The 26,951-nt window shown below is 39.3% G+C and overlaps 2 protein-coding genes across 4 annotated transcripts in view; one reads left to right on the top strand and one right to left on the bottom strand.

Annotated features, from left to right (window-relative positions):
- Nucleotides 1–1,715: 1,715 nt before the first annotated feature.
- recql5 (RecQ helicase-like 5) overlaps nucleotides 1,716–26,951 on the top strand; it is a 41,913-nt gene continuing 16,677 nt past the window's right edge. For both annotated transcript variants that reach the window (XM_056454348.1, XM_056454347.1), the window contains exons 1-7: nucleotides 1,716–1,881; nucleotides 5,408–5,529; nucleotides 8,004–8,519; nucleotides 11,228–11,324; nucleotides 12,133–12,244; nucleotides 14,557–14,719; nucleotides 16,573–16,655. In XM_056454348.1, coding sequence (XP_056310323.1) covers nucleotides 1,788–1,881; nucleotides 5,408–5,529; nucleotides 8,004–8,519; nucleotides 11,228–11,324; nucleotides 12,133–12,244; nucleotides 14,557–14,719; nucleotides 16,573–16,655 — 1,187 coding nt within the window. In that variant the 5' untranslated portion in view covers nucleotides 1,716–1,787. The remainder of the gene's footprint in view (nucleotides 1,882–5,407; nucleotides 5,530–8,003; nucleotides 8,520–11,227; nucleotides 11,325–12,132; nucleotides 12,245–14,556; nucleotides 14,720–16,572; nucleotides 16,656–26,951) is intronic.
- smim5 (small integral membrane protein 5) lies at nucleotides 19,009–26,321 on the bottom strand. 2 transcript variants are annotated; one of them, XM_056454350.1, is made up of 4 exons: nucleotides 26,113–26,321; nucleotides 25,248–25,326; nucleotides 22,307–22,438; nucleotides 19,009–19,537 (listed from the first exon to the last, which is right to left on the bottom strand). In XM_056454350.1, exons 3-4 carry the CDS (start codon nucleotides 22,422–22,424, stop codon nucleotides 19,434–19,436), a joined length of 222 nt encoding a protein of 73 aa, XP_056310325.1. In that variant the 5' UTR covers nucleotides 22,425–22,438; nucleotides 25,248–25,326; nucleotides 26,113–26,321; the 3' UTR covers nucleotides 19,009–19,433. The 2 variants fall into 2 exon arrangements, with proteins under 2 accessions (XP_056310325.1, XP_056310324.1); XM_056454349.1 differs by lacking the exon at nucleotides 25,248–25,326.

Raw genomic sequence — 26,951 nt, 5'->3', positions numbered from 1 at the left:
GTGTGGCTCAGCGAATGCTGATTGGCTGCTGTGTGTTGCCCGGCGAATACTGATTGGCTGCAGTGTGTTGCTTAGCGAATGCTGATTGGCTCAATCACTGTCGGCTAAAGAGAAAGGTTTTGTGGTCTGAAAGTGGTTTATAATGAATGTTTCTGTTTTAATAGTGAAGTTTTATCATGTTTAATAGTAGGTCTGTTCACTTGTATGAAATGTGCTTCATGTTTGGTGTGAACCCAGCATTATAATAAAGTCCATACTGCTTTCTAACATAATGAATAGACCTAATAGTAAAGACTTGTGTCTGATGAAATCTGTCTTTGTTACTTACTTTGATGGGAAATACGTGTTTCTTATAAATAACCCAAATAATTAACATCTATAGTGTTTTTAATGTGTGTGATTGTCTTTAATTTCCATGGTACTTCTTTGTATTTATGTTATAATTGACTGATTAATTTATTTCATGAAATATCAGTGCATTTATTTAAATTTATCTATGAAATATATATTTCTGTACGTTTCTGGTAGTGATCATTCTGTGATACACTCTACATTTTCTTTATACAAAAATACGTTTTTAAAGACAATAGCTAAGAATAATACTTACCTGAAATAAATTTCAATAATTGTTGAATCTCTTAAACGTATTAGAACATGTTTCTTAAAGCTTACAATGATCTTTTTCTTAATGATTTGTAGAGTAGAGATAAATTTGTGGAGTTTTTTCTTCTTTTTCTAATTTAATGTGCAAAACATTTGCATGAAAAGCATTTCCTGACCTGATATTTAGTTTTTAATCGTTCAATAGTGAACGCTGTCCACAAACACGCAAATATACATCAATTATTGTATTACTATTAGTAGTAAACAATAATAATAACTTCCTGATAAAGATACTTTCTCCTGAGGAAGAAACAAGGCAGGGGCTCAAATCTGAAGAAACTTGGTACAGAGTAATGTAAATGTTCAGATCACGGTGAGCCTTTGACCATAATTATTTATATTGTGGACTAAAATTAAACTGTAAATAAAGACAAACACAGAAGCTCATGTTCTGGGTCTCTTCATTTACACACAGTCACACTGATGGCCCACTAGAGGCCGGTCTTTGTCAAGAGTGAGAACGGCATCAATATTCATGACAAAGCCCTCACTTTCTGTGTCTCACTTGTAAATCAATATATTGCTCACAGTGAACGAGTAAACAGGGTGATTCTCATATACTTACATGGCAAAAGCTCTAACCATTATCAATTAGTCAGTAAAACCCGTGTGTATACAGTATAGAGGCTTAAAAAGTGTTTACCCCTTACATATTTTGTTTGTTTTTGCTTTTTGTCTTATTTTAATGTTTTAATATTATAATAGTATTAAAAAAAAAATTAGGATTATAAAATGTATATATTTTATTTCCTGTCTAGCCGTTTATACCTGCTCTTTCTGGGAAACGTCTACTTAAAGTGCAGCTCACTTATGTTAGGAATGTCCTTTTGTTCAGTCTTTTTGGATTAAAGTGCTTTTTTGAAAATGCTTTCATTATCCAAAATAATCTTAATCATTGTTTAAGACTTAAAACACCTTGTTCTGGGTTTTACATCATCATTGCTTATTTTTGAAAAACTCTGGATGTACGCATGAGAAAATACTAGCGATTTGCAAAACAAAACTGAAAGGCGCGCGCAGGATATTCCCCGTCAGCAATCACGTGACGTCATCGACGCGCGACCTCGAGTTGTGTGAAAGTTGTTCGAATGTTGTGATTGTGCGTGTTTTGTGTGCTTGTAGTTATGAGTGTCGTTCATCGAGCATTAAAGACACATTTCGGCTTCGAGAAGTTTCGCTCTCGGCAGCAGGAAGAGGCCGTGAACGCGCTGCTGCAGGGTGACGAGCACTTATTATGGGCTGAGAGAAGGAGTGAGAAGAGGGATAGAGCAGTGTGTGTTTTGTTTGTTTGTTTGTGTGTTTCAGGTGACAGGGGTGTATTTGTGTGTATTTTCAGGTGACAGGGGTGTATTTGTGTGTATTTTCAGGTGACAGGGATGTGTTTGAGTGTGTTTTCAGGTGACAGGGATGTGTTTGAGTGTATTTTCAGGTGACAGGGATGTGTTTGTCTGTATTTTCAGGTGACAGGGATGTGTTTGTGTGTGTTTTCAGGTGACAGGGATGTGTTTGTCTGTATTTTCAGGTGACAGGGATGTGTTTGAGTGTATTTTCAGGTGACAGGGATGTGTTTGTGTGTAGTTTCAGGTGACAGGGATGTGTTTGTGTGTGTTTTCAGGTGACAGGGATGTGTTTGAGTGTATTTTCAGGTGACAGGGATGTGTTTGAGCGTGTTTTCAGGTGACAGGGATGTGTTTGTGTGTGTTTTCAGGTGACAGGGATGTGTTTGTGTGTATTTTCAGGTGACAGGGATGTGTTTGTGTGTATTTTCAGGTGACAGGGATGTGTTTGAGCGTGTTTTCAGGTGACAGGGATGTGTTTGTGTGTATTTTCAGGTGACAGGGATGTGTTTGAGTGTATTTTCAGGTGACAGGGATGTGTTTGTGTGTGTTTTCAGGTGACAGGGATGTGTTTGTGTGTATTTTCAGGTGACAGGGATGTGTTTGTGTGTATTTTCAGGTGACAGGGATGTGTTTGAGCGTGTTTTCAGGTGACAGGGATGTATTTGTGTGTGTTTTCAGGTGACAGGGATGTGTTTGTGTGTATTTTCAGGTGACAGGGATGTATTTGTGTGTAGTTTCAGGTGACAGGGATGTGTTTGTGTGTAGTTTCAGGTGACAGGGATGTGTTTGTGTGTATTTTCAGGTGACAGGGATGTGTTTGTGTGTATTTTCAGGTGACAGGGATGTGTTTGAGTGTATTTTCAGGTGACAGGGATGTGTTTGTGTGTATTTTCAGGTGACAGGGATGTGTTTGAGTGTGTTTTCAGGTGACAGGGATGTGTTTGAGTGTATTTTCAGGTGACAGGGATGTGTTTGTGTGTGTATTTTCAGGTGACAGGGATGTGTTTGTGTGTATTTTCAGGTGACAGGGATGTGTTTGTGTGTATTTTCAGGTGACAGGGATGTGTTTGTGTGTATTTTCAGGTGACAGGGATGTGTTTGAGTGTGTTTTCAGGTGACAGGGATGTGTTTGTGTGTATTTTCAGGTGACAGGGATGCGTTTGTGTGTATTTTCAGGTGACAGGGATGTGTTTGTGTGTGTATTTTCAGGTGACAGGGATGTGTTTGTGTGTATTTTCAGGTGACAGGGATGTGTTTGAGTGTATTTTCAGGTGACAGGGATGTGTTTGTGTGTATTTTCAGGTGACAGGGATGTGTTTGTGTGTATTTTCAGGTGACAGGGATGTGTTTGTGTGTATTTTCAGGTGACAGGGATGTGTTTGTGTGTATTTTCAGGTGACAGGGATGTGTTTGAGTGTAGTTTCAGGTGACAGGGATGCGTTTGTGTGTATTTTCAGGTGACAGGGATGTGTTTGAGTGTATTTTCAGGTGACAGGGATGTGTTTGTGTGTTTCAGGTGACAGGGATGTGTTTGTGTGTAGTTTCAGGTGACAGGGATGCGTTTGTGTGTATTTTCAGGTGACAGGGATGTGTTTGAGTGTATTTTCAGGTGACAGGGATGTGTTTGTGTGTATTTTCAGGTGACAGGGATGTGTTTGTGTGTATTTTCAGGTGACAGGGATGTGTGAGTGTGTTTTCAGGTGACATGGATGTGTTTGAGTGTATTTTCAGGTGACAGGGATGTGTTTGTCTGTATTTTCAGGTGACAGGGATGTGTTTGAGTGTGTTTTCAGGTGACAGGGATGTGTTTGTGTCCGTTTCAGGTGACAGGGATGTGTTTGTGTGTGTTTTCAGGTGACAGGGATGCGTTTGTGTGTGTTTTCAGGTGACAGGGATGCGTTTGTGTGTGTTTTCAGGTGACAGGGATGCGTTTGTGTGTATTTTCAGGTGACAGGGATGTGTTTGTGTGTATTTTCAGGTGACAGGGATGTGTTTGTGTGTATTTTCAGGTGACAGGGATGTGTTTGTGTGTATTTTCAGGTGACAGGGATGCGTTTGTGTGTGTTTTCAGGTGACAGGGATGCGTTTGTGTGTATTTTCAGGTGACAGGGATGCGTTTGTGTGTATTTTCAGGTGACAGGGATGCGTTTGTGTGTGTTTTCAGGTGACAGGGATGCGTTTGTGTGTGTTTTCAGGTGACAGGGATGCGTTTGTGTGTATTTTCAGGTGACAGGGATGCGTTTGTGTGTATTTTCAGGTGACAGGGATGTGTTTGTCTGTATTTTCAGGTGACAGGGATGCGTTTGTGTGTATTTTCAGGTGACAGGGATATGTTTGTGTGTATTTTCAGGTGACAGGGATATGTTTGTGTGTATTTTCAGGTGACAGGGGTGTATTTGTGTGTATTTTCAGGTGACAGGGATGTGTTTGTGTGTATTTTCAGGTGACAGGGATGTGTTTGTGTGTATTTTCAGGTGACAGGGATGTGTTTGTGTGTATTTTCAGGTGACAGGGGTGCGTTTGTGTGTGTTTTCAGGTGACAGGGATGCGTTTGTGTGTGTTTTCAGGTGACAGGGATGCGTTTGTGTGTATTTTCAGGTGACAGGGATGCGTTTGTGTGTATTTTCAGGTGACAGAGATGTGTTTGAGTGTGTTTTCAGGTGACAGGGATGTGTTTGTGTGTATTTTCAGGTGACAGAGATGTGTTTGTGTGTGTTTTCAGGTGACAGGGAAGTGTTTGTGTGTGTTTTCAGGTGACAGGGATGCGTTTGTGTGTATTTTCAGGTGACAGGGATGCGTTTGTGTGTGTTTTCAGGTGACAGGGATGCGTTTGTGTGTATTTTCAGGTGACAGGGATGCGTTTGTGTGTATTTTCAGGTGACAGGGATGCGTTTGTGTGTGTTTTCAGGTGACAGGGATGCGTTTGTGTGTGTTTTCAGGTGACAGGGATGCGTTTGTGTGTATTTTCAGGTGACAGGGATGCGTTTGTGTGTATTTTCAGGTGACAGGGATGTGTTTGTCTGTATTTTCAGGTGACAGGGATGCGTTTGTGTGTGTTTTCAGGTGACAGGGATGTGTTTGTGTGTATTTTCAGGTGACAGGGATGTGTTTGTCTGTATTTTCAGGTGACAGGGATGCGTTTGTGTGTGTTTTCAGGTGACAGGGATGTGTTTGTGTGTATTTTCAGGTGACAGGGATGTGTTTGTGTGTATTTTCAGGTGACAGGGATGTGTTTGTGTGTGTTTTCAGGTGACAGGGATGTGTTTGTGTGTATTTTCAGGTGACAGGGATGTGTTTGTGTGTATTTTCAGGTGACAGGGATGTGTTTGTGTGTATTTTCAGGTGACAGGGATGCGTTTGTGTGTGTTTTCAGGTGACAGGGATGTGTTTGTGTGTATTTTCAGGTGACAGGGATGTGTTTGTCTGTATGCCCACTGGAGCTGGTAAGTCTCTGTGTTATCAGCTGCCAGCTCTACTGGCCAATGGAGTCACTCTGGTCATTTCTCCTCTGATCGCCCTCATTCAGGTAAACCACCCTCCCCACCCCTTCCAAACACATGCTAATATACACTAAATTGGCAAAAGTTTTGTGACATTTGCCTTTATGTGAACTTTAATGACATTAGTTAGTACTGATGTATAGTAAAGTCCTGGCTCTCAGATTCTGCTCTAATTCATTACAAGGTGTTCAGTTGTGTTGAGGTTAGGACTCTGTGCAGGCCAGTCCAGTGACCGGTTGCATGAAAAGTAATTTAACTTACTGGTGTGTCCATCCATCCATCAACCAACCAACCAATCTCTCTATCTATCCATCTATCCACCCATTCACCATCCATCATCTAACTAATCTCTTGATCTGTCTGTCTGTCCATCCCTCATCTGTTTATCCATCCATCAACCTATTAATATATTTTTCCAAACAACCATCCAACCAAACAGCTAATCTCTTTAACCATCCATCCATTCAGACATCAACTAACCTATCTTTATATCCATCCCTCCCTCCCTCCATCCATTAACCAACCAATCTCTCAATCCATTCATCCCTCAATCATCCATCTTCTAACCAATCTCTTTGTCCAGCCACCTGTCTGTCCATGTCTTCATTCATCATCCAAACTAAGCCATATCTCTATTCATCCATCCATCGTTTGATAATTTTCTGCAATTCGATAGAACAGCACTGAGTTGATTTAGAAAGCTTTACAAATGATTTTAGGGTCATTTTTAAATCAATTTAGTGCATCCTTGCTGAATAAAATGTTCCATGAACAAATTTAGCAAATAAGTTATATTATTAATCTGTCACCAGTTTCACATACTTCTAGCTAGCTCTTTAACACCCTCAATGCTTTTTGTGCTCCGGGATCAAGTGGAGCAACAAAAGGCTCTGAAAGTTCCAGTATGCTTTCATTCATTCATCCATCCATCAACCAACCAATCTCCCCATCCATTCATCAATCCATTTATCCATACATCCATTCACCAACCTATCCATCCATCCATCAACCAACCAATCTCTCTATCCGTTCATCCATCCATCCGTAAACCAACCAATTACGCTATCTATCCATCCATACATCTATCCTTCCATTATCCATCAACAAACCAATACATCCATCCAACCAATCCATTCATCTATTTTTCCATTCCTATATCCATCCATCCAGTCCGTCTGTCCCTTTATTCATACATACACCCCTCAATCCATACATACATCCCTGCATTCATACATACATCCCTCCATAATGCATACATTCATCAACCAACCAATCTCTTTATCCATCAATCTATCCATCCATACATCCATCCCTCCATTATTCAGTAACCAACCAATCCATTCTTCGATTTATCCATTCATATATCCAGTCCATCCATCCAGTTCGTCGATCCGTCCATCCTTTCATCCATCCATACATCCCTCCACCCATACATACTGTCACCCCTCCACCAATACATACACCCCTCCACCCATATATACATTCATCAACCAACCAATCTCTGTCCATGAATCCATCTGTCCATCCTTCCTTCAGTCCATCCATCCATCCATCCATCCATCCACCCATCAATCATCCATACATTCATCCCTCCATCATCCAGCAACCATCCATCCATCCATCCATCCATTTATCCATCCATCCATCCACCAACCTATCTCTCCATCCATCCATCCATTTATCCATACATCCATCCACCAACCTGTCTCTCTATCCATCCATACATACATCCTTCCATCATCCATCAACAAACCAATGCATCCATCCAACCAATCCATTCATCTGTTTTTCCATTCATATATCCAATCCATCCATACATCCATCCAGTCTGTCGGTCCGCCTGTCCCTTTATCCATACATACACCCCTCAATCCATACCTACACCCATCCATCCGAACATACACCCCTTCGTCCATAAGTACATTCATCAACCAACCAATCTCTTTATCCATCCATTCACTCCTCCATCCATTCAATCCATCCATATACCCACCATTCGTACATCCATCATCCAGCAACCAACCAATCTATTCATCCATTTATCCATTCATATATCCAATTCATCCATCCAGTCTGTCGGTCCGTCCATCCCTCCATCCAAACATACATCCCTTCATCCATACATACACCTCTTTGTCCAAACATAGACCCCTCCATCCATTCATACTTCAATCAACCAACCAATCCCTTTATCCATCCATTCATTCATCCATCCATTCATCAACCAACCGATTTCTTTTTACATGCATCCATCCGTCCGTCCATTTGTCTATCCATCTGTTCATGGATCTTTCAGCTAACCAATTTCTCTCTTCATCCGTTCATCATTTGATAATTTTATGCATTTTGATAAATATAATTTCTAAAAAAACAGCACTGGATTCAATTAGAAAGCTATACAAATGACACATTCAGCAGATAAGCTATATATTAATCTGTCACCAGTTTTACATACTTAAAGCAGGGCTCTTTAACACCCTCATTGCTCTTTGTGCTCCAGGATCAAGTGGAGCACCTGAAGGCTCTGAATGTTCCAGCGCGCTCCATCAACTCTAAACTGCCCCTGGCCGAGCGCCGCCAGATCCTGGCCGATCTGGAGAGCGAAACTCCTCGGCTCAAGCTGCTCTACATCACTCCAGAGATGGTGGCGTCTCCATCCTTCCAGCCCGTCCTGAACTCGCTGTCTTCACGGGGTCTGCTGGGGTATCTGGCTGTGGATGAAGCTCACTGTGTCTCTCAATGGGGTCATGATTTCAGACCCGACTACCTGAAGCTGGGAGACCTGCGCTCTCGTCTTCAGGGCGTCCGTTGTATCGCCCTCACAGCCACGGCCCCCAAAAGAGTGAAGGAGGACATCGAACGTTCGCTCAGACTGCACTCTCCGCTAGTCTTTTCCACACCGGTTTTCCGGAAAAACTTGAAGTATGATGTGATATTCCGTGATTTGTTGCCTGAACCCTATGTACACCTGCTGGCGTTTGCTAAAGAGTCTCTGGGCGGAAATACTGCTGAAAAGGTCAGAGACTGGCTTTATTTCGTTTACTGAATTATGACTTTGTTTAATATATTGTTTTAATGAAACCAAAAGTACCGATCTACATGAGGTGTTTTTTAATTAGCAAACAATTCAGATATTACTATAGTAGACATTGGTTGATCAAGGCTAAATCATCAGTCATCTCCCAATCTGTTGGTGTGTCAATGTGGCTGTAACGTGAAGTAGACGCTGACAAGGGAGTACGGATCCAAATGTAGGTTTATTAAACAGAGAATGGTCAGGCAAGCAACAGTCAACACAGGAACAAACAGATGTATACGGGCAATCCAGAGTCGAGATCAATAAACAGGCAGATGGTCAAAAGGCAGGCAGCAGACAATGTAAAGCAAACAAAACAAAGCAAGGTTCAAACACGTAAGGCAAGGCAGGGAAACCATGTCGTAATGTTCGCAATCAGTTAAACAAGACTCAGCAACTTCTATGTGTTTGTGTGCTGACTTTATAGTCCATGTAATTAGTTCATGAGCTGCTTCAGCTGTGTTCGTCTGCAATCATGGGGATCCAGGCCAGGTGTGTGAGTGGTGGATGACTGGATCTTGTAGTCCATTTAATGGCGGATTTGTAGTTCTATGCAATACTGTGTGTTTACCAGCGATCTGCACAGGCTGGATTGCTGGTGATCGTGACACTGGCAACCTGCATGTGCATCATGTCAAAGGAGGAGGGACAAAAAACCCTCTCCAATATTTTTCATTTGGACTGCAATACCTTGTTCAACCACTAGTCAATCCTACACACCGCACCTTTATGGCTGATTTATTCTTTTGACTCGAGTGATTGGCGTGACCCACGGCGCCTGCTTTGCGCTTAGTCGTGCATTTATACTTCTGTGTTACACTTCCGAAACGCTAGCTGGCAGTAGGTGTTTATATTCCTCTGTGTCGAATTTCTTCACGGGTGTTTTTGTTTTTCTGAACGCTACAATTAGCTAAAACTCTCTCATTCAGAGGTGGGAACCGGCGGACGTGCAACAATTTTAATCATAAGGTAAACATAAAACAAAAGTTTCCATCTAGCGCTCCTTCACAGGACTGGAAACTTGTAAACACTCGCTCATCAGGCTCACGGCTCTAAGCACCGCCCACACTCGTCACTGCAACCAAACCAACCAATCACACAGCTTTCGATACGCGTCGTTGCGACGTGTCGTTACATTTTGTGAGAGGTGTGCGTCAATCTAAATTAGCCTTTAGGCTTCTCCTTTACAATATCTTACAACTACATATACCGAGTTTAACATCTCCAGGACATCATCTATCTAGCTATCAATTGGTCACTAGCAAAAATTAGCATCTAACCTACAAAAATGTTAATTCATGCTAGCAACATGTTAACATTCCCCATCAGTGCTTTTGTGGAAAGTTATGCAGCTAAAAGTGTTAGTGTTTTGTTAAAAAAATTTCAGTAACATTTGAATTAATGATAGCATAGTGTTAAACATGCTCGCAACTTATTTAAATATGATAGCAGAATGTTTTTCATGCTAGTAATGTTACCCATGCTAGCAACAATGCTAAAAATGGTTATTCATGTAAAATAGGCAACATGATGGCTCAGTGGTTAGCACTGTCGCCTCACAGCAAGAAGGTTGCTGGTTCGAGTTCCGGCTGAGCCAGTCGGCATTTCTGTGTGGAGTTTGCATGTTCTCCCCATGTTGGCGTGGGTTTCCTCCGGGTGATCCGGTTTCCCCCCACACTCCAAACACATGCGCTATAGGGGAATTGAGGAACTAAATTTGCCGTAGTGTATGAATGTGTGTGTGTGTGTGTGTGGGGGGGTGGGTGTTTCCCAGTACTGGGTTGCATCTGGAAGGGCATCCACTGCATAAAAGATATGTTGGATAAGTAGGCGGTTCATTCCGCTGTGGCGACCCCTTATAAATAAGCAGAAGGAAAATGAATGATTCATGCAAAATGTTAATTTAAGATACTTTAGTATAAAAATAGCTAGCAACATATATTAAATGTGTTAAATTATATTACCGCAGATGTGTTAAACATGATAAAACATCTTTGCAACATTAAAATTTATAATATTAACATGCTAAACAGGTCAGAAATGCTATGACATGCTATACAAAGTGGTAAATTCATGGTAGTAACATGTTAGCCATGTGTTTAAACACAATGCAAGCATGCTAGCAAAATATTAATTGATGCAAGCATTCTTTTAAAATATGCTAGTTGATGCTAGCAAGATTAAATGACATTAGCTCTGTTTAAAATGTTGCAAACATGCTGGCATTGTGCTAATGATGGTAGAAACATGCTAACATGTTAGTTAATTCATACCAGCAAAATCATATCTGTTTGTTTAATACGGCATGCTAGATTATTGGTAACATCATGTTAAAATGAGCAGTTCTAGCAATTAGGGCTGTGCGATATTGACAAATTATATCTCAGTATTCCTCTGGATTTTATTTCTGTCTGTATAAAGTTTATCTAAGCATGTTTTTGTGCTTGTATGTTGGGTGGTTTATAACTTTATGTATAAATAATTATGACACTAGAACCGCCAGTAGGTGGCGACAAGAGCTTGTGATTCACTGAATCATTAATTCAATTGATGATTCACTGAATCATTAATTCAACTGATGATAAATGCAATCTTATATATGTAATCCGGGCTGATTTGAAGCTAAGAAACCACTTTTGCTTTTGCAGGGATGTGGGATTGTTTACTGCCGAACGCGAGAGAGTTGCGAGGAAGTGGCTCATAAGTTGACCAAATTAGGAATCGCAGCCAAGCCCTACCATGCAGGTGAACATTTGTTTGGTTATTTAGGTAACACTTTCCTTTCGGTCACAATTCACGATATTAACAAACCATGAACGAACACTGCTAGCTTAATAAACTAGTAATTAGCTGCTTATTAACAGTTAGTAAGGTAGAGGTTGGGTTTAGGGTTTGTGTAGGATAAGTGATGCAGAATAAAATCATAATTTAAATCTACTAATAAACAGTTCTTATCCTAATAATAGGCAGGGAAGGAAACCGTAGTTGCCATGAAATATGCATTTTTATTCGATGCTTGTCGTAACTAAAACATGCGAGAGGGCGGGACATAGTGTAGCCCCTCCCCTTTTAAAAATAAAAACAGCCAATAGTGTTTAGTTTTCGCACAGCTCTGCCAGTGAGAATGGTTGATCTTAAGCGCATCAAATAAAAAGCAAATGAGAAGCGTCTTAAAGGGGGCGGAGCATGTCAGACGCTAGAGAGCATTTGATTGGTTATGATTTGATGATAAACTGAATGTATTAATGAGGTGATGAGAATAAAACCGTTGATCCGTTCAGGCGGAAGTCATAAACTACAAGCTTTACATGCTTATATCAGTTTTATATGTTCTAAACGCGAATTTTGTCACTGTTTTTGGAGCGCACTAGCTTATAGATATCTAAAAAACTAACAATACTGATACTAACATCTAAAAAACTTTATTTTAATTTTATGGGACCTTTAATAGCACGAATTGTGACCTAATGTAAAGTGTTATCGTTGTTTGTGTATATTGTTTGTGTTTGTGCATGGGAGAGCTCATTGTGGGTTGTGTCTCATTTCTCTGCAGGGCTGAAGTCAAGCGATCGTTCGGATAATCAGGCAGATTGGATGGCTGATAAAGTGCCTATTATTGTGGCCACCATCAGTTTTGGTATGGGAGTGGACAAGGCCAATGTCAGGTCAGTTACGTGTTGAAATTAGTGCTGGGCAACGATTAGAACGTTTAATCGGGATTTTTCTGTGACTAATCATGATTAATTGCGTTCATATATGCAAAATTCAGCAATGAATTCAATCATTTATTAAAGTTAGAAATATATTTTAAATATTAACTTAAAGGGCACCTATTATGCAAAAATCACTTTTATAAGGGGTACAAACACAGTTGCGCGGCAGCAGTGTGTGAATATAACCAGCCTCTAATGGTAAAAATTAATTTATTCGATTTGTTACGATCAGACTTGATAGAAACGGTCAGAAACTTGCAGAAACACTTTGATTGACATTCTCCCTTTGTATGATGTCATTAGAGGGGGAAAGCCCCGCCCACTAGTGACCATCTCTTCCTCATTAGCATATGACATTAGTCTTGTTTTTGAGTTTGCCACTATGCTGACAGACAGGCACCATTAGCTCCGCCCTCTTTTGAAAAAAGCACATTCTCATTTGCATTTAAAGTGGCATCACTAAAATAACACAATTATGATCAAAACCTAAAAGGGTCAGTTTCAGAGAGATATAAAGCATTATTTGTGTGGTATTTTGTACTGAAACATCACACACGCACACTCTAGAGACATCAGAGACGTATTTTACATTTTGTATAAAGGGGCATAATTGGTTCCCTGTTAAACATGAATCACTTAACATCTAAAACCAAAGCTATATGCCACTGCTAGGACGGAGAGTGATAATGAAGTGATGATTGCATCAGTGGTTCTCAGTTCCTGTCCTCGCACCACACACTGTTCTCAAATAACCAGCTGACAGATGAGAATGCATGAACTGTGTTCAGAATTACTGAGTGCTAATGCAGTGTTCACTACTCTACTAATCTGAGCATGGGTAACCTTTACTTCACTCCAGAATGTTCATTTATGGATCTGTGCAACATATTATAATATGGATTATAATATGCTAGGTTTTTCCCAGTACTGGGTTGCGACTGGAAGGGCATCCGCTGTGTAAAACATATGCTGGATAAGTCAGGGGCGCACTAGGGGGGGGGAAGTTAGGAAGATTCTAAGGGCCCATACATTTATGGGGGCCCCAGAGACATTATCAAGGGCCCACGCCAATTCTCATCCCCCATAAGCACCCCCCCCCACTCCCCCTGCCGTCATCCCCCCCGCTCTTAACTTTCAGCCACGATACCAACTCTCAACACCCCCGTCACTCTTCATTTTCAGCCGAGAAACCAACTCGCCCCGCTCTTATCTTTCAGTCACGATACCAACCAACACGCTGAGTTTACACCAAAAGCAAGATTAGGAAGATTATAAAAAATTCAACGCAAATAGCAAATTTAGGTCAATTTTATGGATTAAAAACTGTCATAAATATTTCATGCGAAAATCCATGCATGTGTGATTCTCAAAACGTAAAAGAAAACGGAACGCTATCGTAATTTTACAAGGGTGCAAGTCCAAAATCTGCATTTAGAACAGTCGCAGACCAGACATTTTCTTCGTCTGTTTGTGTACGACTTAAAAATTACTGTTGGTGTGCTTTACATGTAGGCGGCACGGTGCCTCAGTGGTTGTCACTGTTGCCTCACAGCACGAAGGTCACTGATTCGAGTCTTGGCTGTTTCAGTGTGTAGCTTGCATGTTCTCCCCGTGTTGGCGTGGGTTTCCAACAACATGCGCTATAGGGGGAATTGGGTAAATACTAAAATTGGTCATAGTGTGTGAGTGTGTGTATGCAAATGAGTATGTATGGGTGTTTCCCAGTACTGGGTTGCGGCTGGAAGGGCATCCGCTGCGTAAAACATATGCCGGAATAGTTGGCGGTTCATTTCGCTGTGGTGACCCCTGATAAATAAGCGACTAAGCCGAAGGAAAATGAATGAATGAATGTACTTTACATACACAAAATGCAGTTTCACCACTGCTGAGCTACGAACGCGAAAAGACTACGAGTATAAATCAAAGAGCGACACTCCACTGTCAAAATTACGTCACCACTGTCCTATCGCAAACTTTGTACTTCCATGATGACGTTCTGATTCCCGACCGTTCTAAATGCAGATTTCGGATTTGTACCCTTGTAAATCAATTGTGTACCCTTGTGATCAATGAACTTCTAAACTACTACTGTTAAGGTGCGATCGGATGCTTTTAATAATTGTCGGTATTATTAATGCGATAGTAATGGGTTAACTTGCTCAGTCGTAAGTGTGTGCAACTGTTAACTTCCATTTCTTGATAAATCTGACGACATGCAGTATTTCATAGGTGGATCTGCCTTCATCTCTGTGCGTGTGTTTCAGGTTTGTAGCTCACTGGAATCTGGCGAAGTCTCTGGCCAGTTACTATCAGGAGTCTGGACGCGCTGGACGTGATGGACTGCCGTCGTCCTGCAGGATTTACTACTCACCCAAAGACAGAGACCAGCTCAACTTCCTCATCCGCAAAGAAATCTCCCGCAAACAGGTCCAGAACAACACCCAGTCTGCATGGCTGAGTACTTATGAGGTGTTATTGACAACTGCCAACTGGCTTATGATTGACAACAACATGCTGTACCACTTGTACCACAGAAAACTAACAAAGCTAGCTATGATTTAGGTCCAGACAGCATCTCCGGACATTTTTTGTTATTTTCACGCCGAATTTAATAAAAAAATATGTATGAAATAAAAGATAATTAACTTTTATTTAATGTTTACCATGCAAATCCAATTAGATTCACTAATTTAGTAAATAAAGCAAGTGTCATATACACTCACTGGCCATTTTATTAGGTACACCTTACTAGCACCAGGTTGGACTCAGTTTTGCCTTTAGAACTGCTTTAATTGTTGGTGGCAGAGATTCAACAAGGTACTGAAAATATTCCTCAGAGATTTTGCTCCATATTGACATGATAGCATCACACAGTTGCTGCAGATTTGTCAGCTGCACATCCATGATGCCAATCTCCCAGAAACTAGTCTGATTTGCATATATGACATGGCATGTTATCCTGCTGGAAGTAGCCATCAGAAGATGAGTACACTGTGGTCATGAAGGGATGGACATGGTCAGCAACAATACTCAGGTAGGCTGTGGCGTTGACACGATGCTTAATTGGTTCTAATGGGCCCAAAGTGTGCCAAGAAAATATCCCCCACACCATTAAACCACCATAACCAGCCTGAAATGAAGCAGGATGGATCGATGCTTTCATGATGTTGACGCCAAATTCTGACCCTACCATCCAAATGTGGCAGCTCATCAGACCAGGCAACGTTTCTCCAATCTTCTTTTGTCCAGTTTTGGTGAGCCTGTGTGAATTGTAGCCTCAGTTTCCTGTTCTTAGCTGACAGGAGTGGCACCCGGTGTGGTCTTCTGCTGCTGTAGCCCATCCGCCTCAAGGTTGGACGTGTTGTGTGTTCAGAGAAGCTCCTCTGCAGACCTCGGTTGTAACGAGTGCTTATTTCAGTTACTGTTGCCTTTCTATCAGCTGGAACCAGTCTGGCCATTCTCCTCTGACCTCTGGCATCAACAAGGCATTTGCGCCCACAGAACTGCCGCTCACTGGATATTTCCTCTTTGTCGGACCATTCTCTGTAAACCCTAGAGATGGTTGTGCGTGAAAATCCCAGTAGATCAGCAGTTTCTGAAATACTCAGACCAGCCCTTCTGGCACCAAAAGCTATGCCACGTTCAAAGTCACCTTAAATCACCTTTCTTCTCCATACTGATGCTCGCTTTGAACTGCAGCAGATCGTCTTGACCTTGTCCACATGCCTAAATGCATTGAGTTGCTGCCATGTGATTGGCTGATTAGAAATCTGCGTTAACAAGCAGTTGGACAGGTGTACCTAATAAAGTGGCCTGTGAGTGTATTCTCTCTCCATAATTGTCAGATCTGTTTGTCCCATTCTGCTTTAGTATCAGGAATTGTGAAATTTAATGATCTTTGAAATCTCCCCAAAATAGTTTGGACATATGCCCCACTGATGATCATTCAAAAATATCATGATAACATGATTGTAGGATTGACATGATTCTGAATTTCCCCATAATCGAGCTGGCCTATTCAGAGCTTCCTTTTTTTCCTCAACTGCGTACGCACAGAGCGCTTCGTCAAATAAAAATACGCAATGCAGCAGGAGGTTAAAATGACGCAATTACATTTAAACATAAACCATCAGACAGTTTTAGCTAACATTTATAATGAATTAATAGCTGAAATGTTGCAGGTGCTGTATATGTAGCGATGACAAATAAAATAACATCAAAAAATGAAATACGTGACAAACATCCGTCCTGACAAAGCTGTTTTCAATCCGATCTTCCAGGAGAAGCGAGGATCAGAGAAAGAGCAGGACAAAGCGCCCATCCTGGACTTTGAGGCCATGGTTGCTTTTTGTGAACAGGAAGGGTGAGTGGAAGAACACAGAGCATTACCATTCTGGAATCAAGGTGCGGAAGTGTTTAATTAAACAGAGCAGTTAGAAAACATGCTTGAAGTACAACAAGATTAAACACATTAACATTAATATCATAGCATAGTAGATTATTACTTCTTTTATTGGTCATTGCTCTTTCATTACACCAGCATTCAGCTCTATTTGTCATTGTTTATAGCACGTGATCCTATTATAACAAGGGATTATCAGAGTTCTTTTCAGATTTGTACATCAGATGTGAACTGAAGTTTGGCAGGACATTTAATGCTCTTGAATGAAATCTCTTCTCAAAAATACATCTGGTATTTGTTTGGCAAAAGTACTATTTATTTATTTATTTTATTATTTATTATTTATATATATATTTATTTTTATACTATTTATTATATATAAAAATTTAAAATGTAACTTTTATATTATAAATATATATATTTAAAATGTACCTTTTATTTTATATATATATATATATATATATATATATATATATATATATATATATATATATATATATTTTTTTTTTTATGTAATTTGCTGTGTTTTAGCATCATTACTTCAGTCTTCAGTGTCGCATGATTCTTCAGATTCAGCCTAATATGATGATTTGATGATCAAGACGGTATCACTATAATAAAAACACGCTATAAATCATCTATTCAGATGAATCGTTATTTGTTATGCATTAACTTTACATTAATAGACGTTAGCTTATAATTGCAGATACACATGCTCTATTCTTGATAACTGTGCTTAATAATTGTACTTTCATACTTTGTTACTGATTTATTTTCATGACTAAAATAAGTGTTGCGTTATTTACTAATCATTTGTATTTTAGTGTAGTTGGGGTTTTTTAAAGATCATTCAGAATGAGTTAAATTATTAATAAACTATTCAAATCAACATTTATAATTCTTATTATTCAGGCATAGAGTAATAGCCATAGACTGTAAAATATATGGACGGAGCATCCGTGACGTCACCCATAGGTTTCTGAACACTGCAAAAGAAGCTACAAGTAGGCGCGGCCAACCATCGCCATTTTGTTCGCGCGTCATCGCACCCACGGCGGGATACCAAACAAGGGCAAAAAGGCGGAGAGTGAGCGGAGCTACAGACACCTGCTGGCATTTTGCTTGGACCTGGTTTAGACAGAGCTTACTTTGGGAGAAACGCTTAATACTCTATTACCTGCGACTCGTTTGTGTTCTGACCACATGTGCTTGGCTGTACACTATATCAATAAAGTGTTTAGACTTTTAAAAACACTCTTGTAATACATTGAGCCACTAAACATTGTTCTTATGACATTATTCAACAGGAGGAAAACCCGAAATATGTCCAAACACTTCAATTATAGTCTGTGTTAGTTAATCCAAGACTATTGTTGAAATCCATGCATAACACTGTATGATAACGCTTCATATGACTGTTTCATAGCCTACAGCTAATCAATCTGGCACATTCTGGAGGGCATTACAGCTCTAAAGAACATTATAAATGATAAATGATCTTAAATAAAACACACACATTTATAGAGATGGTATATGAGTATATAACTTTACTCACCAGGGAAACGGAGGCCACTTGAATGGTTTGTGAGCACAATTAAGTGCACACAGCATCCCATATCATCTGATAATTGTAGGAAATAATCCCAAAAGACAGCTGACTGTGTAAAGAAACATTAACCAACACAAAAATGCGATGTATATGCCGAGTTTATCGGCTAATTAGCCGTAATCAGCTCAGGTGACGAGACAGCGAGCAGCGAGACCTAGCTGTCACTCAAGTGGCCACGCCCTTAATTATGCAAACTTAATATAACCTAATATAAACGAAACGGATGAGTTATAAAATAAATTCACCCCCTCACAGTTGTCATGAAGGTTAATCATGGCTATATGCACCAAAGCCATCATTTGTACCAGGGTGTAAGCATGTTTTTATCAGCTGTAAAAATGGCCAATTTCCCATTGCAGTCAGAAATGACCTGGACTTCCTGGAGCCAGCCCCCCCAAGGCGAGTTGATGAATTGCAGTTTTAGTTACTTCCGTATTGGCTTCCCGAGGGATAGCGGGAGGTTGCCCCTTGGTTCACACTAGCTAAACATACCGTACTATGATGTCAAACGAACCCAGCTGCGGACCAAAAGTGCTAGTGTGAAAGCACCCCAAGTCAAGAATAGAGCATTTGTATCTGCAGTTATAAACTGCTTATTAACATCTGTTAATGTAGAGGTAATGCTTAACAAATAATGAATTAACTATTTCCTTATGCTTAATAAATGAGTCACGTGTGTCATTATTATAAACTATTACCACAATTTCTTTTAGGATTCTTGGAAGTTTAAACATAATTTATTTTTGAAAGAAGGCATAATTTCAGATATTAATCTTCTGTAACATTATAGATGTTGTTTTGATGCTTCCTTGCTGTATATAAAAATATAAAACACTCTTAAAAGCTCCACATAAAACCTCCCGCCTTTAGTTTCTTCATCTCTTCTCGTAATACTGCAGTTGTGTTTGCAAACACCAGAGGTCAGTCTTTGGCCCTGGATTCATAGTGGCTTCATTCCCGTAAAGGGCTGGAATCTGGTGTTTATTTGTGGCGTTAACAATGAAGGATTGGGCCTGCTTCTGCGTTTGAAGCTCTTCTGATGTTCTACATGGCTGTGAATGTTGTGTATTGACAGCGTCAGACACTTTCACTGGCTCAGGTTTTATTTGGGCCCGTTGTGGTGTGTCTCATCAGGGTTCCCATGTCTCAGTGGAGACTCTGTTTTTGGTTCCCGGAGAACAGCATCCACAGCAGCCGTAAACACATCCGGCCACAATCATAGTGAGGAACGTCACTGCAGGACACACAAACACACACACACACACACACACACACACAGTCAGTCAGTCACATGCCTTAATTAAACCGATTTCAGCCAAAATCAGGGAATGGCTTCTCGTTATGCTATATAAAAGACTGGGGCTTTTGTTTTGGGTAACACTTGATTTTGATGGTCCCTATTGCTATTTTAGTTGACCAAAAGTTGAATTGCAACTACACGCCAATTCTGTCATTTGTGTATTAGTAGACTGTCTGCTTAATATCTGCTGATACTGCTTACATCCATCCGTTACACAACACTTTCATTTTCACATTATATACATTGCAGCATCAATTCAGAGTCTTGATTTGAACCGTCTGGTCTTTTTAAATCCTTTTGCTGGGCGTTTCTTTTTGTGTGATGGCTCTATTTTTCTCTGATGGGTCAGATGGCTCTACTCTACTGTGATTGGCCAGATGGGTTTACTCTACTCTGATTGGTCAAATGGTTCTACTCTGTTCTGAATGGTCAGATGGCTCTACTCAACTCTGATTGGTCAGACAATTCTGCTCTGATTGGTGAAATGGTTCTACTCTGTTCTGATTGGTCAGATGGAAACACTCCGCTCTGATTAGTCAGATAACTCTACTCTGACTTCATTAATCAGATGGTTGTACTCTGCTCTGATTGGTCAGATACATCTACTTTGATCTGATTGGTCAGATGGTTCTACTCTGCTCTTATTGGTCAGATGGCTCTACTCTGCTCTTATTGGCCAAATTGCTCTACTCTGCTCTGATTGGCTTGATGATTCTACTCTTGTCTGATTGGTCAGGTAACTCTACTTTGCTCTGATTGGTCAGATGGTTTTACTCTGCTCCGATTGATCAGATGGCTCTACTCTGCTCTGATTAGTCAGATAGGTCTACTCTGATTTGATTGATCAGATAACTCTTCTCTGATTTTTCAGATGGCTCTTCTCAGCTCTGATTGGTCTGATAGTTCTACTCTGATCTGATTTATCAGACAACTCTACTTTCCTCTGATTGGTGAGATGGCTCTACTTTGCTTACACTCGTTACATGGCCCTTCTCTGGTTTGATTGGTCAGATAACTTTACTCTGCTCTGAGTGGTCAGATAACTCTACTCTGATTGGCCAGATGGCTCTACTGAGCTTTGATTGGTCAGATAACTCTACTCTGATTGGCCAGATGGCTCTACTGAGCTTTGATTGGTCAGATAACTCTACTAATCTTTGATTGATGAGATAACTCTGCTCTGATTGGTCAGATAACTCTACTAATCTTTGATTGATGGGATAACTCTGCACTGATTGGTCAGATAAACCTGCTAATCTTTGATTGGTCTGATATCTCTGCTCTGATTGGTCAGATGGCTGTTCTAATCTTTGAACAGGTTACTCAGCTCTGATTGATCAGATGGCTGTACTGAGCTTTGATTAGTTGGATAACTCTGCTCTGATTGGTCAAATTATTCTACTGACCTTTGATCATAACTCTTCTCTGATTGGACAGATGGCTCTACTGAGCTTTGATTAGTTAGATAACTCTGCTCTGATTGGACAGATGGCTCCACTGAACTTTGGTTAGTTAGATAACTCTGCTCTGATTGGACAGATGGCTCTACTGAGCTTTGGTTAGTTAGATAACTCTGCTCTGATTGGACAGATGGCTCTACTGAACTTTGATCAGTTAGATAACTCTGCTCTGATTGGACAGATGGCTTAACTGAGCTTTGATTGATGATAACTCAGCTCTGATTGGACAGATGGCTCTACTGAGCCTTGATCAGATAACTCTGCTCTGATTGGTCAGATGGTTCTACTGAGCTTTAATTGATCAAATAACTCTGGTCTGATTGGTTAAATGGCTCTACTGAGCTTTGATTGGTCAGATAACTCTGCTCTGATTGGTCAGGTGGCTCTACTAATCTTTAAACGGATTACACTGCTCTAATTGGTCAGATAGTTCTACTGAGCTTTGATTGTATAACTCTGCTCTGATTGGTCAAATGGTTCTACTGATCTTTGATTGATTATATAACTGCTCTGATTGGTCAGAAGGCTGTACTCTGTTGTTGAAGATTTTTCTCAGTTTGTTAATCATTTTCTATATGCATGTGTTTTGTTAACTTGCAGTGCATTTAGGCTCTCTCTGCCATGTATTGTTGTGCTTTTTACACCACTTAAAATACCTGGATGATGAATTTTGATCAGTTTTGCTCATGTAGTGGAGCCATCGAGGGGCTGAGTCTTTATTTTGGACTGTGAAAGCAAAATTCTCCCACGTGAGTGATTATGGGTCCTCAATAGTGAATGCGGTTTAACTCATAATTGGCACTCTTTGGTAGTTTCGTCATTTACTTCCCTAATTTGGCAACTGATAAATGTAGTCTCATAAACAATTAGGATTTTTGTGCAGTAATAATAATGTTAGTGCTCCATTTGGGGCGACCCTAAACTCTACGCTACATGCTTGAGTGTATAAGCGTGTCATTTGAGACCCAACTTAACTCTCAGAACTCAAGATTCATAGTCCACTCCGAAATGGGAATTTATAGCAGGAGAAAAGAAACGTCTAATGTCAGAAACCTTCCACTTTAACCTAAATCCTCCCACATTTACAGACACCTACTTATTAAGAGTTTTTAATGTCAGTCTATGTGCCGCACGGTCACTAAAATAGCAAGCTAAGTATGGATGTGCACTCGTGGAGGCCTCTAATCTAAGCTCTCCGCCTTGAGTTCAAATAAAACCTCTGGCAAAATGATGGAGCGCTTACAGAAGAACAGCACGATGATGGAAAACGCCGCCTGGGTGAGCGGGTGGTCTTGGGGAAGAGCCTGCAGTTTGGTCCAGACGTTCTGGAGGAGGCTCATTATATCCTGTGAAGAGCTCATTCTGGCTGTCTGATCTGAAGACATGGAGAGAGAGGAGAGATCCCGTCAGCTTTTAAATGATTGCTTTAATATAGTAAATGATAGAAAGGTATTAATATTGAAAGAAAATATATCAAAGTTTTATGTTTGATTAGTAAGATGCAGTGCTAAAAACCCTCAATTGTACGACTTCAAAGGCGATTCTCTCATTAATTACTCTCAGATTCTAGATTTTCACATAGTTTCATCTTGTCCTGTTCTAACAAACCATACATCAACGGAAAGCTTGCTTATTCAGCTGTCAGATTATGCATAAACCCCTTTTTCTATTTTATGACACTTGTGACTGCTTTTCCAGTGTTACAATTGGGTAAAACCTGTAGTGTTTTGAAGAATACTGGCAAAGTACCGCCTTTCATATGGAGAATGAATTCACATCCTTCGCTCGTGTGAGATTCTCACAGGCTTCAGCAGAGTGTAAAAGTCTTGATGCTTCTGTGGGTCTCGTCTATCAAATCTGAGCTTTATTTTGTATTTTCTATTGGATTTGGCTCAGGTGATTGGCTGGGCCATTCTACAGGTTGATTTTCTTTCTCTAAAGCATTTGGGAGTTTCCTTGGCTGTGTTTAGGATCAGTGTCTTGCTGAAATTGTTTCATCTTCATCATCTGCTAATATAGATGTTGGACTGAAGCAGCTGATATTCATTTACACTGACGAATGGCAGAGGGTTGCTGAAGAACTACTGAAAGATTTCAGCTGCTGTCTGGGCTTTCACCGCCTTTCTACACCTCCCTTTCTTCATGTGTTCAAAACTTTTGCCTGTGTCATTTCATTTTATTACACATAACTTAATTTAGTAAGTAATTCTTTTTTTTTTTTTTTTGCATATATGGATTTTTTTGGTTGTTATAAAAGTCAAAAGAACCTTTAGAAATATGTTTTCTGAGAAAAATGGTGATGTGTTCAATACCTTTTCCCGCACTGTTTATTTATAAAGCTCTATAATATTATATCTGGTAAAGCAAAAAAAAAAAGAATTAAATAAAATCCTTAATTCATATTAAGTTAAACATTTACTGAGTTAAAAAGAACAATTAGCTATCAAAACTTCTGGAATCAAGGTATTCAATTACTTTATTTGCAACTGCAATTATTTGTCATTCATACTTTCAGGGTCTTATCATTCACCCGGTGCAACAAGGTGCAAGATGTGTTTTGCACGATTTGTTGCTATTTTCAGACCAGCGCAACCCTAATTTTGTGGACTCATGTGTGGAATAATATGTAGGTTAGTGCATACTCCATTCAGTTGTTTGTCTTTCTGTCAGCTTTATGTTTTAATTAAAAGTTCATTACATCTCAGATCAATGTTTTGTGTCGAAATGTTTATGGCAAGTAGCAATGTAATAAGTGTGATAAAGTGTGAACAAAGAGTCATTACTTGCTATTCATTTACTTGTTATTAGCACTTTTAGCATTAGTTCTTTGGTTTACATCTTTTTTAGTTAGTTTAGATTGTAATGTATGCACAACAGTGTGATGACGATGGCTGACTGATGTTTTTATTACATATGAACACTGTAATGTCATATTTTGTCCTGTATTTTAATTGTTTATACTCTCAAATGTTGGTTAGTTTAATTACCATTTTTTTCTGTTTCTGTTTAGATATTAGTTTTGAGGTCATGTATGCATGTATGTATGTATGTATGTATGTATGTATGTATGTGTGTGTGTGTGTGTGTGTGTGTGTGTATATATATATATATATATATATATATATATATATATATATATATATATATATATATACATATATATATATACATACACACACACACACACACACACACACACACACACACACAAACGCATACAGAAAACGACTGGGTTTGTCTGAGAACATCAAAATTTCATGTTTAGATAATTGCTGATGCTCGTTGCCAGGTTAGTTTAATTAATGTTAACTTTAATGGAGCCTTATTGTGTGAAGTGTTAACAAACTAATGATTTCGATACAAGTAGTCAGAACATTTTCAATCAGTTTCTCTGCCTCTTTACATGGCAAAATTGTGTTTGAAAGTAAATAAATACTCTTTGGTGCTTTAAATAATAAAAAACTTTTCACTGTATTTTAAACTGCCCCAAAATATGATTTCCAAACGCATGAAGTTATTAATAACATACGATTCAGTTATCATTTATAAAGGTTTATATTTAATGTTTTACCACATTTATGGATCTCTGTTCAGGACTCATTTGATGAAACATTACTTTAGTGTTAACATTTGGCATTATAATTAAAACCATATTGATTAATGTTTAAACAAACCCCATTAAATTTCGCGCAGACTTTCGCTTTGAATGAATACTTTAAGGATATCGACCGTAAGATGTTTGACAACCTGTAGACCAGATTGCTGAGGTAAAATATGAGCTATGAATGATTGAAGCACATGAAATGTGTTTCTGAAGGGAACCAAATATTAAGGATATTTTCTTTTCATCTTACCTCAGTGTAAATGAGAAAAAACAGTAATGTTTTACCGCATTTATGGATGTCCCTTCACGGCTTATGTGATGAAACATTACTTTAGTGTTAACATTTCGTGTTGTAACTAAAACCATCGATTAAAGTGTAAACAAAGCCGTTAAAATTTCGCGCATGCGCAGAAGACTTTTGTTTTGAACGAAAACTTGAATATCTACCATGAGGTATTTTACAACCTGTAGACTAGACTGCTGTGGTAAATAACATGAGCTATGAATGAATGAATCAAGCACATGAATGTGTTTCTGAAGGGAACTAAATGTCAGGGATTGTGTTTTCTTTTGCTCTTACCTCAGGAGTATAAAGCAATGTTTATCTCTTCTACCGCGGTAACCACGGCAACAGCGCAGTTTTGTTCCGCAAGCGCCTCCTACAGTCAGAGGACGGAGTTACATCTTCATTCAGATCTCCTATTATAAGCCGTTTAAATACTTGTTTTGATAAACGCTAATGTGAATTATGTCATATAAACAGTTTAATTCTTTATAGTTCTTGGAGTGAATAACGTCATTATAACAACAACTTAGCATATTAATATCAAAACCAGAGCTTCTAACAATAGCGTCTATATAATTTGTGTAATCAATAGACTAACTGGAAATGGTCATTTATTTAGCTACAAATCTTTGTTTATTTGTTGTTTTTATTACTTCAGTTGCTTTTAGATCAAATGTCTGACATGTTATTAAAGTATTATGTAAATAATGACTTTTTTTAAAATGAAGTGTGAGATGTATTGTTTTATAGTAGCTTTGTTTTTACAGTTTTTGGTCGTCTGAAATCTAGCTAGCACTGTTAAAGCTACTGTTTAAGCTAACAAATCACTTGGTGCTGTGAATTTGCATTTCGTATTGGTTTTAAATCTATTTAAATAATTTGTTCAGCACATTTTTACATCACTGCGTTAATAATGTTGAAAATCGTGACCTTTTTAGTCACTATGATCGTAATGCAAAATTATCATGCCATTATCATCTCCAGTTTAGATCGATTTGTTGCCTTTTTCCCACTTGAACACACAAACACGCTTACATGAACATACAAACACATGTACACTAACACACACAGAAATGAACACACACACACACACACAAACATGAACTCTCACAGGCACATACACACACATACAGAGAAACAGATGTTAAAGCTCTCTTACCTCAGCTCCAGTATGTAGTTCTCCACTCACTTGTGTGCATGTGTGTGTGTGTGTGTATGCGTGTGTGTGTTTGCTCTCTGTTTCGTCAGGCAGTTGTTGTTAAAGTGGTGTGTGTCATGCTGTGTGTGTTTGTTCTCCGATGTTTGACTTTACCAGTATAGCGACTCTCTGATAACTGAACTGTGCACTTTTACTCCTCTCTCTCTCTCTCTCTCTCTCTCTCTCTCTCTCTCTCTCTCTCTCTCTCTCTCTCTCTCTCTCTCTCTCTCTCTCTCTCTCTCTGTTTACCGTGTTGGTCTCCTCCCTCTTTTCTTTCTGCTGTCTTTTCTCCTCCCCTCAAATCACTTGAGACACTGTTTTTTTTTCTCCTCCTTTTGTCTTGAGGTTCTTCTGAAAAAGACTGTTTTGTGTTAGAGAGCAGTAATACTGTGTGTGAGAGACAGAGAAATAGTTTGTTTGTGTGTGTGTTAGAGAGAGAAAGTGTGTTTGTGTGAGTGAGAGAGAGAGAATTTGCATATCAACAAAACAAATGTATGTATTTTACCATTTCTTTACAGATTCCCAGTAAGTAAAAACATTCTTCTTTGCATTCACAATACTATAAAAGCAGTGCAAAGAGTAACATCTTATCACATAATCAGCATTTCCAATAGAGAGAGTGAGAAAACTGTATATTAACAGAAATTAAAACTATATTTTGCATATTAAACCTGCTTTAGCACCATGAAATGTGCACATTAAAAATACAGTTATGTTTTGACCATTGTTATGCATTATTGGGATATGATAATAAACCTTGTAAATAAATATACACCTTACTAGTATCGGGTTGGACCCCT

The sequence above is a fragment of the Danio aesculapii genome, chromosome 3 (assembly GCF_903798145.1).
Source record: "Danio aesculapii chromosome 3, fDanAes4.1, whole genome shotgun sequence".
In the NCBI taxonomy this organism is placed as follows: Eukaryota; Metazoa; Chordata; class Actinopteri; order Cypriniformes; family Danionidae; genus Danio; species Danio aesculapii.
The sequence above is the reverse complement of the archived record's forward strand: the minus strand, read 5'-3'. Positions and strand labels throughout refer to the sequence as shown.

What these genes read in the sequence shown, in the direction of transcription:
- smim5 (XM_056454350.1), bottom strand. Translation starts at nt 22,424, where the DNA reads ATGAGCTCTTCACAGGATATAATGAGCCTCCTCCAGAACGTCTGGACC. An exon ending in CATCATCGTGCTGTTCTTCT is followed by an intron (nt 19,538 to 22,306) that starts GTAAGCGCTCCA and finishes TGTGTCCTGCAG; the next exon opens with TGACGTTCCTCACTATGATT.